Below are 15,422 nucleotides of genomic sequence, written 5' to 3'. Positions count from 1 at the left end.
TCCAAAACACCAGAGACTAAAAAAAATCTCAGTATAGCGAGTCAGTAGTCATACTCATTCGTTAAGTCTTATCATCTTTGTTATAACTCCTCCTTCTCCTTTGGTTCTTCTCCCATTCTATAAGAACCTTTGAGCTATGCCTTATTTAACTTTTTCATATTGAAAAGAGGTGTTGATAATATAGGATAGGGGGGTGGAATTCTTTGATATTTTTGGTGAGGCTGGCCCCTTTGGGTTTTAGGGCTTATCTAGCCTAGGAACCATTTCTGTAGAGGTGATGGGTTTCAGAAGAGTAAACTTAGTGCATGAAACTTTTAGAGAGTCTCGTTTAGAGCCCTAGGTGTTCTTTAGGGTTAATAGGTATGATGTTGGTTGGGGTTTGGCAAACCATGACATTTAGCAATATGTAGTTGAAGCTTGTGTAAGAGTAGTCTCCAGAACAGTGAACTTTCTTAGCCACTGATACCTTGTTTTGTTATGTTTCTTACCCTCTTTTGTTCTGAAAGGCATTGATCCCTGCCTAGTGCCAATCCCTGCCTAGTGCCAGGGCTAGGCTCATCCCGGGGAGTTATGTCCCATACTTTCATGGGGACTTTCCTCCTTAAATGTCATGTCCCACATAGAGGGGAGAATAATGATTTTCCTTGCACTGTTGGGCTTAGAGAGAGGCCACATCCCTGCAACTAAAGAGGTTTCCTGGAAGCAACTCTTAGGTATAATTATAGGTAGCTTAGCTTTTCCACTACAGAAATAAGTTTCATAAGGACAAGCCTCAAAATCAAGGGCTTGGCCTATATTCTTGGGAGTCCCTAATGTTTGAGAGAGGGCTTTTGTCTATTTTTGTGCTTTCTGTAAGTGGAATTATATAGTATGTACTCTTCTGTATACAGCCTCTCTTTTTCAGTAGTATGTTTGAGAGTCACCTGTGTTGTGGCCTGTGGTTGAGGGCTGCTGTTCTAGTCTGTAAGCTGCTGGAATGTGATATACCAGAAATGGAATGGCTTTTAAAAAGGGGAATTTATTAAGTTGCAAGTTTACAGTTCTACGGCTGTGAAAATGTCAAAATTAAGGCAAGGCTATAAAAATGTCCAAATTAAGACATCCAAAGAAATATACCTTGGTTCAAGAAGGCCTGTGATATGATGTTTGGGATTTCTTTCTTAGCTGGAAAGGCACATGGCGATGTCTGCTAGCTTTCTCTCCAGGCTTCTTTAGTGGCTTCCCTGAAGGCACTAACTGTTCTATTGGCTCTGTTGGTTCTGGTGGCTCTAAAGCTTTTTCCAAAATGATTCCCTCTTAAAGGGCTCCAGTAAGCAACCCCACCTTGAATGGGTGGAGACACATCTCCATGGAAACCATCTAATCAAAAGTTACCACCCGCAATTGGGTGGCTCACATTTCCATGGAAACAATAAAAAAGATAACATCTAGCAATATTGACTGAGGATTAAAGGGCTTGGTTTTTCTGGGGAACACAACAGATTCAAGCTGGCACAGCTTGAATCATCCTCATATCACTCCGTTGAGTGAATCTACCACAGTTTTTTTTATCCATTCTCTTGTCGATGGGCCTTTAGGGTAGTCCTCAGTTTGGGGCCATTATGAATAGTGCTGCTCTGAATATTCTAGTACATGTCATGGTGAATGTGTGTATTTCTTGGTGAATATACGGCTGCATTTCTTTTGGGTATATACCTAGGAGTGGAATTACCCTTTCAAGGTTTTTGAGTGTCTTTCAATTGTTTAAATGAATGAAAAGGGACTTTTTCTTGTCTGGAAAAAAAAAGATCACACAGCTTGCTAATGGGTGCTCATCTTTCTGACTTACTTGTTGATTGATGTATAGTTTTCTAACTAAAATTTATCTATCCTTATTGTTTCAGAACTTTTCTTTTCATACTCTTACCTGCAACCCTCTCTCCACACACTCTAATCTAAGATTTTTGAGATTTCTGTAGCAGCAGACTATGAGATGTTAAAGGCTGACTGCAGCCCATTCCATCAACTGAAGTTTTTGAATTAATAGTTAAAGGACAATTGCTTAGGTTATTTTCGAAAGCCTTATATGCCAATGAATAGACCCACCTAAACATGTGGGCTCTTTGCCCCGATGAAGTGAGGAAATCTGGGAAGATTACCTAAACTCTAATTAGGGCCCAGTTACCCTCATGAGATACCTGCCATGGGTTGTGTGGACATTAAACTGAGCTGCCCCCAATGAGCCCTTGCCCAGACCAAGGTACATGGTTGGTTCTCTGTCTGCAAGTCCCAGGCTCTTTGCATTGTATCTGGCTCCCTCACACAGGATTAGCGACGGCTTTCCATGATTGAAAATGGGCCTCTTTTACTCTAGGCCTTGAAAATAAAGACGATTTCCTTAACCTAACTGTTTATACATCAGTTGGGGAAAAGAAGGGGATTTAGTTGGGTTCCAAAAAATCATTGTATTGTATCTGAAGAGATGAGATACCTTCTGGTGTTTCAAATTATAATTTAAAGTAATTCAAAATTAATGTTATGCCTCCTAGATCAATGAAAGCAAGTATAACTCAAGGTTAATCTTAATGAAAGGGGAAAAGAAGTGAAGTATTTTGACAGACACTGATTTCCAAAGAACAGGTGCACACAGTGGCTAAAAATAGTGTCGTGTCATCGGTGTTTGTGAAAATGTAGTCAGAAAAAAGCATGAAGCTTCTTTTCCAAAACCAGATTTTGAGTAATTTATAGGAATACGGGAGTAGTTTAAAATGTGTATTTGTAAAAACTAGGTCAGTAAGCATCTTCTGAAAGATCGTAATGATAATACACACATGCATATACTTATTTTTTTTTTTTAATGAAGCACTTTTTTTTTTTTTTTTTTTTTTTAAAGACAGAGAGAAGGAAGGAAGGATAGAAGGAAGGAAGGAAGGAAGAAAGGGAAACATTTTTAAACATTTTCTTGTTTTTATTGTATTCTGTTTCTCCGTTTTTGTTACATGGGCTGGGGCCGGGAATCGAACCGAGGTCCTCCGGCATAGCAGGCAAGCACTTTGCCCGCTGAGCCACCGCGGCCCGCCCTGAAGCACTTTTTTAATCTACTTTCTTAATTCCAACCTTATGCAAACCCAAGATAATTATTGTGGCACAAGAGTCATTGAGTAGATGAGGAAGGAGCCTCAGAGATCTAGACTTTCCTAAGGCCCCTAGCTGTTTAAGAGCCAAGCCTAACTTTGGGTCCAGGTTGGGATCCCGATGGGTGTGGGAAGGTCCAGATGAGGAGAGGTTGCTGCTTGTGGGGTGAGAAAGGCAAGAGCAGGCATGGTATTATCCAAGGGGGATCCTTGGACCCCCTGCCTCAGTCACTGCTGGCAAGTGTGTGGGACCTGGAGGGTACTTAAAAAAAAAAAAAAAGCCAAGCCTAATGCTCAATTCCGGTCTTTAATCTCAACACTTTTTATAAACAGGGAGATTGAATTTGTAGGTTTCTCTCATTTTGTTACAGGATTATACATGTGTAGTACTGACAATTTTTATTAATTGCAATTATACCTCATAATAACGATGTCACTTGTAAGAGGCATTATAACAACAGTGGCTTAGTAGCTCAAACTGTGGAGTCAGACGGTCTGGGACAAAATTCTAACTCCACCACTTATTAGCTTTACTTAACCTTTTAAGCTTCTGTTTCCTCATTTATAAACTCTACCTCTTGAATTAATGCATGTAAATAAATAGAATAGCACACCCAGAAAGGTGTTAAATCACTTAAGTCAGGACTGATCTTCTTTTACTGTTTTTATAATAATGTGAATAAACCAAAATTAATTTTAACCTATTCTGTTTTATCAGTTTAATATAGGGTTCTTGGGAAGTCACTTTTTAAGTGTGTAGTGTGCATTTTCCTCCATCAAAGAATTTGAAACAATTTACTTTGTGTCTGTGTGCTGGTGGGTGTTTGGAGCTAATGGTTCTGGATGAGGTCTGTGACTAGTGTGGTCCTCTGAGCACCCTGGGCAGTGGCGAGGACTCTCTCCTCTAGTGGTAGAGTAGTGCATCCCAGGACTTCCTGGGCAAGGAGTCAGTTTTATTTTTGTATATTTTCTTAGCAAAAATAATGCAAACCATAGGCCATGAGGTGAATGGCCTATGCTAAAATGAAGGCAAGTAGGTATTTCTCTGTTTTCTTAATGTGAACTTATTACTGCCATAATTCGTTGCTTAAAAATAATGATGGAGGCACTGGTGGTGGCTGTTAGTAGGGATGAGGTGGGCCGGTGGGATTTGCTTGAGGTATCATAGGGCCCTAGCAAAAACACTGTCCTCAAAGGGTCTTTGATATGGATTGGCAATGATGCAACAGAAACCATGACTAACTTTGGGAACTCAGTCTTGGTGACTGAGCCTTGGCCTTGGGAAATTGCTTAATTCCTTGGGGCCTAGGATTCCTCATCTAAATAGGTGGATTCTTTTTTTATAGTTGGTGTGAAAAATGAATGAGATTTGAATGTAGAATAGAACTCTGAAGAAATTATGGATGGGAGTCAGGGCTATTGGTGACTTTCTGTAGAACAGGGAACATTATGCCACATGTTAGGTATGATTGTGTGGTACACCCGCAGACCCATTTGAATGAACTAGTAGCAAGGCATCCCTTTTGTTAGCCGAAAGTCTGGTACATGTAGCCAGTATTCCTGTAGTGATAGATTTGCATCTGAGACTTAAAAGCTTGCCTCCCTGCACAACTGGCAGCCCCAGCCTGACTCTTGCTGGAGCGGTTCATTCTCTGCACAAAGGCAGCAGACCGTGATGCCAGACCTGTGAAGGGGAGCACCACACTAACCTGGGAGAGGAAGTGAAAGTTCATGGTCCCCATGGAGAGGCTTGTCTTGGCTGCAGTTGTCAAACAGAAGATGGAGGGTCCTTTCTGGAAAAAGAGACCTATAGAAATGATAGTTGAGGGAGAGTTCCCCAGTGAAGCCCTGAGGTACTGGCCTGGTTCCCCTACAGTGGTGTCCATGAGTTCCAAGTCCCTTAGAACTTCCAGTCAGCTTTCTAATGAAATGTGAGCAGATGGATGAGGATTACCAGACATTTGATGAAAGCCACTAACTCAAAAGTCCAATGAAATGACCAGAAAAGGAGCTTGGTAATATCCTCAGAGAGATGAAAAGGTATTGCAGTCAAGAAACAAGAACAGAATGCTCTAAATAAGGAACAATCAACAAGAAAGTGTTCTCGACAATTAAAAATAGGTTGCAAAACTAAAAATCATTAGTGGAGATGATTGATGAAGGTATGAAAAAATCTTACAGAAGGTAGAACAAAATGAGGTGGAAAGTAAGAGAGAAGAGATGAAAAAATTCAAAGATTAGTCTAGGAGATCCAGAACACCTTAAAATACTCCTTCCCTGAAGGCTGGTCCCATTACGGAGAAGAATAATTACCAAAACAATCCCAGCTCTGGTTTGTGCACAGATATTACAGAAAAGGCAAGTGGAGACTTTTCCCAAGGAATCAGGAGCAGAATTTAGATAGAGAACTCTTCATGCACTCAAAGGAATTACAAATCATGGGCTCACTATTTAAAAGGTCAAAGAAGGGATTATAAAACATTAGGAGGAGGCAAACTTTGAAGTAAAGCACAGGAAAATAAGTATATGAGAAATATATATTCTTTAAAAAAGGCTTTTGGTAATGGATGGAGGTGATGGTAGCACAAAATTGGAAATGTAATTAATGCCACAGAATTGTATACTTAAAAATGGTTAAAATGGCAATTTTTTTTTTGTTGTTGTTTTTTTTTGCCTGGTCAGGCACGGAGAATTGAACCCAGGTCTCTGGCGTGGCAGGCAAGAACTCTCCCTGCTGAGCCACCGTGGCCCACCCAAAATAGCAAATTTTATATTACCTCAATAAAGTAAAATAAAGGCATTATGGAGACAAGCCAAATAATTGGCTCATATTGTTCCCTGTTATGGGTTTAATTGTGCCCTTGTATTTAAGTCCTGAAGCCTAGTACCTGTGTTTGTGACCTTATTGGGAAATAGTCTTTGCAGATATAATCAAGTTAAGATGAAATTGTATTGTCTGGGGTAGGCCCTAATCCAATACAAGTAGTATCCTTGTAAGAAGAGAAGACAGACACAGAGAAGATAAACACATGTCCATGTACAGACATAGACACAGGGAAGATGGTCATGTGACAATGGATGCAGAGATTGGAGTAAAGATGTAACAAACCAAGGAACACCAAGGATAGCCAGTAAGCTCCAGAGGTAGGAGTGAGACAAGCAAGGAAGGATCCTCTCTTAGGGCCTTCAGAAAGCATCACCTGCTGGCACCTTGGTTTTGGACTTCTAGTTTCCAGAACTGTTTTATTTAACAGGAATGAAATAATATAGAAAAATTAATTAATTAGACAGGAATGAAATAATATAGAAAATTTTATTTACAGATAGAGTTGTACAACTGGAAAATGTTAGTACAAACATTACTAACAGTAACATAATTCATCTTGTTAGGGGAAAAGTGAAAGAAAGCAGAAACTCTACAGAAAACTATAAAAACCATGAAGACTTCTTGGCTGGGAATGATATCAATATTATATTGAGATAATAAAGATGTCGGTTCTAACTGATTTAAAAATATATGTGAGAATAGCCAAGAAGATCATGACATTTGTGGAAGAAAATTTATTTAACTTTACCTGAAATTAAAACATATTAAAGACTATTTAACTTTACCCCATATTAAAAAGTATTATCAAACTAAAAATTAAAGTAGCTTGGTATTGGGATAGGAATCAATTCTAAGCAGAATAGAAGTAGACCTTCATATAATATATATAATATAGTAAATATTAAAAGTAGCTTTTCAAATCATTGAAGAAAAGATGATGAATTATGCAGTAAATGGGGTTAGGAAACCTGAGTAACCATCTAGAAAAATAAATAAGACCTCTTTACACCTTAGATAAACCCTGAAAATGCTACAAGAAAACTTTGAATACTTTTATAATCTTGGAGTGAGGAAAGATCTTCCAAGCATATTACATGATGTATACATTTGACTATACAAACTAAACTTCTGCATTCCAGAAATATGACAAAAATACCATAAAAGCATAAGTCTGTTGACAGAGAAGAAAATATGAGAAAGGGAGATTTCCTTAGTATACAAAAGAATGTAAATCTAGCAGAAAAATGAATAAAGGAAATGCTTATGTTTCTAATTACGAAAAGATGTCCGGCTTTATTCATAATGCAAACTAAAATTAATTTCCAGATTGGAGAATATAAAATGTACTAAGTGTTCTGTGGAGAGGAGTCTGGTGTATTAGCATACAGTTTAGGAGGGCATGTAAGCTGGTAAAATATTTTTGTAGACATTTGGCAATAGCTACCAAAATTAAATATGTCTGTTTCTAGCAGTTGGACACACAAGGACTTTTTCTGTATATACATGTATAAAGAAGATATACAGGAATGTTCATTGTGGTATTGTAACTATTTTTAAAAAATAAACAAAGTTTGGACATCAATGTAAAAGGAGTGCTATGAAGCCAATAAAAATATTTTGTCAAGGAAATGAAACACAGTATGGAAAAGCAATATAGTATCAGGTGGGATAAAGAGGGAGGAGGTACACGTGCTATTATTTCTGGAATGAAGTACAAGAAACTGATCAGCTGCTGCTGGAAAGGGAAGGGAGACTGAGGGTCAGGTGCAAGACTGGCTTCTCCCTGTGGACCTTTTTGTAATTTTTAGGGGAAGATAGGGTCATGTTTTTAAGTCATGCGCCCATATGGCTCTTCATATCTGTTTGAGTGTTTCTGTTTTACTTCTTCTGCCTTTTGATTATGACATTTTCCCATGTGATTTGTCATTCCTGTCTATTTTCTTCTTAAATAGTAGAATTATTGTACTATTGGAATTGAATCTTTGCAGTTCATATTCCTCAACTCAATTGAGGAACTGTATTCCTCAACTCAGTAAAGACTAAAGCCATATACTTCTGTGGTATTGCTTTTTTTTAAAAAATTTTTATTAATAAAACCAGTCAACATACCATACGAACATTCTTAACGTATGACCGTTCCATACTTGGTGTGCAATCAGTGGCTCACAATATCATCACATAGTTGTATATTCATCACCATGATAATTTCTCAGAACATTTACATCTATTCAGAAAAAGAAATAAAAAGAAAACAGAAAAAACTCATACATACCATACCCCTTACCCCTCCCTCTCATTGACCACTAGTATTTCCCTGTACCCATTTGGTACTTTTTTTTTTTTTTACTTAGAAATAGTTACTACTTATTTCATGATGCCATTTTATTCCATTAATTTGTCAAGTGATGTAATTGCCACTGACATGAGCTTTTCTTCAGTTGTTTTCTTTAATTGTTTTGATAATGTCTCTTATCATCGTTGAGAATGATTTGTAAAGATTAATTTTGTTTCGTTAGAGAAACTAACAGCTGCATTTATTTTGATCTGGACAGGTTTGGAGGTCAATCACTGCCACCTTTTATTTCCCTGTGGGGCCAGGAACTGGATTTCTTTATTTGGTCAATTTATATTTCTTATATCAGTATTCTTCACGGCTTGAAACAGGTAGGTTACCCATACTTGTTTTAAGTAGTATTTTTGTCTAATTTACTAACCCATGTATTTACTTATTTGGGGGAATTTTGAGGGCTCTTAGCATTATATAAAGAGATGGCATAACAATAGTTACTGCTCATACCAGGACTGCACTTAGCACTGATGTTATTCGATTTTTAATTCTCAGAACAACTTCATGAAGTATAAGAAGCAGTGTCACCATTTTATATGTGAGAAACCTGATCTCTGAGGTTGCCTGTCTTGCTCACTCTCTAGTGGCTAAGCTCTGTGCTTCTCAATTTGACAAGTCATTCATTTTCATCACAGAGCAGTCACCTTGTCCTTTCATGTGAAATTGGCTGTAAATATCTGCTAGATTGGGGTTGAAAAACACAACTTCATGAAATTAAAGCATAGATCTTGTCTCTGTAATTGAAACACTCATCTTTAAAATGTATAGCTGAGATTTAATAATATGGTAGTTTTTCAGATATGACTACCTATACAATATTATGGATAAGCTATGAAAATATTTTCTTAAAAGTTTCCCACTAAATAGTAATTTATTTCCAGTCACACTTCATATGTTGTTCTGAATTGCTGTATTAACTTGATACTGCCGTGTTAAACTGTGAACATAATTTTACTGTTAAGCCTAAATGATTTTGAAAAGGGTGACTGACTTCAGAGCCTTTGTAAACCTACTGGCTGTGCAGGATAGAGAGTTCTGAGCTACGTTTAAATGGAAGTCAGTGTTCATACGTTTGAGAACCATGAGTCAGCGTCATAAGGGAAGTAGAAAGATCGGGCATTTGGGGTCAAATACAATTTTTCCTTAAATTGGCACTTGCTGGAATGTTCTTTGCAAAAAAAAAAAAAAAATTAATACAAAGCATAGTGTTAGAATATTACCATTGGTGGAAGGGTCCTAGCCTGTTTCCTTGGTTTTACAGGGAGATTCAAGGAAGCTAAGTAACTTGGCTGAGGTAAAACTGCCAATCTAGAGTCTCCACCATCACCACATCAGGGGTTTGACTCCTTAAATCTACCAGAATATGTGATTTTCATTCTCTCTTGTTCCTGTTGGACCTGATTGTGATGTTGACTTGCTTTGCATTCTGCCCATCTGGTGTTTAGGTTTAGGTTGTTGGAGTGATATTTTTTAATCATTAATAAACCGTAGATTAAGAGTAAGTGACCACTCTTTGACCGGGTTTTAAAAATTTTATTATGGCAGATTATCAAACATATACAAAAGTAGAGAGCAAGTCTAATGAGAATTTTTATTTGTTTTTAAATTGAGATAAAATTCACATAAAATATAGTTTACCATTTTAACTATTTTAAAACATCCATTCACAATGTTGTGCAACCATCACCACTACTCCAGAGCTTTTTCATCATCCCTGACCTCCCCCCACAAAAAAAAAACTCTGAATGATTAAGCACAGTCACTTTGTACCCCCAGCACCTGGCAAATCTCTGTGGATTTGCCTTTTCTGGACATATTAATGGAATCACAGGTGTGGCCTTTTGTGACTGGCTTCTTGTACTTAATATGTTTTTGAGATCCATCCATGTTGTAGCATATATCATCATGAACCCCTTTTTAACCATCACTCACCTTCAACAGTTATGGCTAGCCTTGCTTTATTTATATCCCCCCCCACCTCCAATTATTTGAAGCAAATGTCAAACATATCATTTCATCCACAAATATCTCAGTATTTATCTCTAAAATATAAGGATTAAAAAAAAACTATGATATTTTCAAACCTTAATTATAATAGCTCCATGACCACTGTTATTTGTAAATTGTCTTGCTTACTTAAGGTCCATGAAACTCATTTTACCTATTTCTACTATTTAGTCAGGTAATATTACTAATTTATAAAAATATTACACCTGAATAACACTTAAGATCAATTTTAGAAATATTAGGCCATTGCTCTCTTTTGTTTCTCCCTCATTCCCTCCACCCCAGTCACTGAGCATTTTGAAATATTAACACTGAGAGGAACTTAACAGGTTAATGAGATATAATTCACATATTATTTACCTATTAAATTGTACATTTAAAATTTACAATTTAGTGGTTCTTAGTATATTTGTAGAGTTATAAGCCATTATCACAGGCAATTATAGAACATTTTTATCACACCCAAAACAAATGTACCCCATTAGCAGTCACTTGCCATTTTCCTTCAGTCTGGCTCCCCCCAGCCCTGGGCACCCAATAATCTAATTTCTGCATCTATGGAGTTGCCTTGTGGATACTTTGTATAAATGGACTGGTACAAAATGGTTTTTTGTAACTAGCTTCTTTTACTTATAAATGTTTTCAGTGTTTACCCATGTAGCATGTGTCAGTGTTTCCTGCTTTTTTATGGTCAGATATGGTTCCATTGTATGGCTATATCACATTTCTTTATTTGTGCATTAACTTCTTTAGATTCAGAGTATTTAAAAATTGTAATCATGTAAACTACTCGAGGACATTTGTTTCCAGTCTTGGCTATTACAGACAGTGCTGCTGTGAACATTCTTTTGGAGGGAATCTTTGAGATCATTCAGTTTAGCCTTCTTATTTAACAGATAAGAAAACAGTGGTCTGGAGAGGTTGTAGCATACCCCAGAGGTCACAAAGCTATTTAAGATAATACAGCTAGGACTGCACCTCAGATTTACTGATTTCTAGTCTTCTTTCCACCATACAGCCTCAGGGTAACATTTTTATATTTTATTAGAGCAGTTGAAAGTTTATAAGAAAAATCAGGCAGAAAATATAACATTCCTATATTCCACTCCCACCCCTATCCTGCCACGCATACACAGTCAAGATAACATTTTGACATTTCATAATGTTTGCCACCTGCTTATTTTCCTGCCTGGCTAAGTTGTTAAGTATATAGCAGTGCTGGCTTATTTATGAGGTTTCTGATTTGAATTGGAAGACTGCAATTTGAGACCAGTTAATTTGTAAATCCCCAGTTGCAAATATGCCAAGTAACATTGTACTGTAGTTTACATGATTACAATATTTTAAATACTCTGAATCTAAAGAAGCTTGAGCCATCACAGAGCCAAAACCACATCAAAAGAAGTATGGATCTCATTAAAATTCAGAAATTTTGTTGGAATTTTGGTTCTGACTCATCATAGTCATCCCCCCTCGCATTAAACATCCTTAACACTGTCGCTGAAGTGAGGTCCCAAGGGAGAAATAAGGGAAAGTAGGATAGGCTTTTATTTGAAACCTACTTTTCTTTTAGACAGATTTTTTTCTCATAGTTTTTAGGATTCTTTTTTTTTGTTTGTTTTAAATTTTTTTTAAATACCAAAAAACACCAAACAAACGCCAACATTCTTAAATGTTGATCATTCTGTTCTACATATATAATCAGTAATTCACAATATCATCACATAGTTGCATATTCATCATCATGATCATTTCTTGGAAAATTTGCATCTATTCAGAAAAAGAAATAAAAAGAAAACAAAAAAATTCATACATACCATACCCCTTACACCTCCCTTTCATTGATCACTAGCATTTCAATCTAAATTTATTTTAACATTTGTCCCCCCTATTATTTATTTTTATTCCATATGTTTTACTCCTCTGTTGATAATGTAGATAAAAGGAGCATCAGGCACAAGATTTTCACAATCACACAGTCATATTGTGAAATCTATATCATTATACAATCATCATCAAGAAACATGGCTACTGGAACACAGCTCTACATTTTCAGGCAGTTCCCTCCAGCCTCTCGATTACATCTTGGATAACAAGGTGATATCTATTTAATGCATAAGAATAACCTCCAGGATAACCTCTTGACTCTGTTTGGAATCTCTCAGCCATTGACACTTTATTTTGTCTCATTTCACTCTTCCCCCTTTTGGTTGAGAAGGTTTTATCAACCCCTTGATGCTGAGTCTCAACTCATTCTAGGATTTCTGTCCCACGTTGCCAGGAAGGTCCACACCCCTGGGAGTCATGTCCCATGTAGACAAAGGAAGGGTGGTGAGTTTGCTTGTTGTGTTGGCTGGAGAGAGAGGCCACATGTGAACAACAAAAGAGGTTCTCTTGGGGGTGACTCTTAGGCCTAATTTATTTTTATTTATTAATTAAAAAAATTAACAAAAAACAAACAAAACATTAAGGTATCATTCAATTCTACATATATAATCAGTAATTCTTAATATCATCACATAGTTGCATATTCATCATTTCTTATGCATTGATTTAGAAAAAGAAATAAAAAGACAACAGAAAAAGAAATGAAACGATAACAGAGAAAAAAAAGATTATACATACCATACCCCTTACCCCTCGCTTTCATTTATCACTAGCCTTTCAAACTAAATTTATTTTGACATTTGTTCCCCCTATTATTTATTTTTATTACATATATTCTACTCTTCTGTTGATATGGTAGATAAAAGGAGCATCAGACACAAGGTTTTCACAATCACAGAGTCACATTGTGAAAGCTATATCATTGTTCAATCATCAGCAAGAAACATGGCTACTGGAACACAGCTCTACATTTTCAGGCAGTTCCCTCCAGCCTCTCCACTACATCTTGAACAACAAGGTGATATCCACTTAATGCGTAAGAATAACCTCCAGGATAACCTCTCGACTTTGTTTGAAATCTCTCAGCATTGACACGTAGTCTCATTTTACTCTTCCCCCTTTGTTCGAGAAGGTTCTCTCAATCCCTTGATGTTAAGTCTCAGCTCATTCTAGGGTTTTTCTCAATCCCTTGATGCTGAGTCTCAGCTCATTCCAGGATCTCTGTCCCATGTTGCCAGGAAGGTCCACACCCCTGGGAGTCATGTCCCACGCAGAGAGGGGAGGGTGGTGAGACTGCTCGTCATGGTGGCTGGAGAGAGAGGCCACATCTGAGCAACAAAAGAGGCTCTTTTGGGGGTGACTCTTAGGCCTAAATTTTAAGTAGACTTGACCTGTCCATTGTGGGGTTAAGTTTCATATGAACAAACCCCAAGACTGGGGGCTCAGCCTATAGCTTTGGTTGTCCACACTGCTTGTGAGAATATCAAGAATTCAACTTGGGGAAGTTGAATTTCTCCCTGGTCTCACCATTCCCCAAAGGGGGCTTTGCAAATACTTTTCCACTCACTGATCGAATCACTCGGATTCATCGGGGCATCACTCTGGACAAACCAACAAAATCTCATGTCCTACCTGAGATTCCAAGTACTTATGGCATTCAATCGAACTATCTACATAAGTTATATTAGGAAATGCTCTAGTCAAAATATAAATTTTGTACCAAATAAACATTTTTTGCTTTAGTCTCACACATAAGGTGACATTTTAAAATATTAATTACCATCTGTTTTCAGCACCCTGCAATAATGACATTCCTTTGTTCTTCCTCATGCAAAAATATCTTTAAAATTTGTACATTGTACATTTCACTATTATTATACAATCTAGGCATTCCTAGATTATACCATCTCAGTCTTGAACATCTATCTTTCTTTCTGATTTCATTTATGTCCCCAGCCCTCCTCCCTCTATCATTCTCACATGCAGCTTCATTCAGTGTTTTAATGTAATTACATTACAGTTAGGTAGTATTGTGCTGTCCATCTTAGGCCTAATTTTAAGTAGGCTTAACCTATCCTTTGTGGGGTTAAGTTGCATATGAACAAACCCCAAGACTGGGGGCTCAGCTTATAGCTTTGGTTGTTCACACTGCTTGTGAGAATATCAAGACTTCAACTTGGGGAAGGTGAAGCAGTATTCTTTTTTAATTGTTTTAATTGACTAGCTGTATAATATAACTGTGATGGGTGTGGGGGCCAAAGAATGTAATTTTGTAAGCTAGACTAACCTTACGTCATTTCTAGTTCTTGTTCTGCCCTTCTGTGGTCTCCCAGCTGAGGTCCGTTGGAGTCACTCTTAGAAGGCTAAGCTGGGTCACTATTGATGATTCCGCCCAGGAGTGAAAAAGAGCCTGGTATATGGTATAGTGACAGGAGCACTTGACTAGTAATTAGATGACTCTGCTTTTAACAAGACCTGTGGCTTTGGTCACGGGACTTTATTTCCTCCTCTGTAAAAAGGGAGGTAGTAGGTCTTTTCATTCTGTCTCACAGATGTCGTCTGTGGGTTAAGAGTCCAGCTATGGAAAGGTTTGGCTCTTCCCCTAACACCTCCCATTGCTTTCCCTAGCTAGATTGTAAATTCCTGGAAGACGGAGACTAACTCTTCTTGGTGCTCGTGAGCCCAGTGCCAGACTGTGTGGTACTACATGTGTGTGTCTAATGATAACCACCGCTTCACAATTGATAAGTGCCTCCCATGCGGAGTGGTGCTGGAAAGACACAGTGGCAAGCAAAACAGACATGGTTGCTCCCCTGACAGGGCTTATGGTCTAGTGGAGGGGGCAGGCATTAGCCAGGAGATGATAGATGTTTCTTCAGGTCACAAGAAGAGCCAAGAAGGAAAGTCCAGCAGGCTGCAAGGGCCTCTGTGGGGCCATCACTGGAGTTTGGGGGTGGGGGCTCCGTAGCTGAGCAAGTGACTGTTCATCCTTTGGGTCTGATGCAGCAAGTGATAGTGAGAACGTGGTATTTGAATTCAGCTTGGAGGATGTAGTAGACCTTACTCAGGTGAAGTTCCAGGGCTTCATTGAGGGCATGATTTAGATACTTTTAAAAATTAAATTTTCTTTTACTTGGGAGCAGTGCTTTTAAAAATATTTTAATTTTTGCTTTCTCTGTAATTTTTTGAAGTGTTTCTCTCATAGAAGTTACTTTTTTCTGAGATTCTGAACCGTGACACT

The 15,422-nt window shown here is 37.7% G+C and overlaps 1 protein-coding gene across 2 annotated transcripts in view; it reads left to right on the top strand.

Annotated features, from left to right (window-relative positions):
- Window positions 1-15,422, top strand: part of DERL1 (derlin 1) — a 31,507-nt gene that overhangs the window by 5,774 nt on the left and 10,311 nt on the right. For both annotated transcript variants that reach the window (XM_077167567.1, XM_077167568.1), the window contains exon 2: window positions 8,493-8,604. In XM_077167567.1, the coding sequence (XP_077023682.1) occupies window positions 8,493-8,604 (112 nt within the window). The remainder of the gene's footprint in view (window positions 1-8,492; window positions 8,605-15,422) is intronic.

The sequence above is a fragment of the Tamandua tetradactyla genome, chromosome 6, assembly GCF_023851605.1.
Source record: "Tamandua tetradactyla isolate mTamTet1 chromosome 6, mTamTet1.pri, whole genome shotgun sequence".
Taxonomy (NCBI): Eukaryota; Metazoa; Chordata; class Mammalia; order Pilosa; family Myrmecophagidae; genus Tamandua; species Tamandua tetradactyla.
This window is presented reverse-complemented; position numbering and strand designations above follow the sequence as displayed.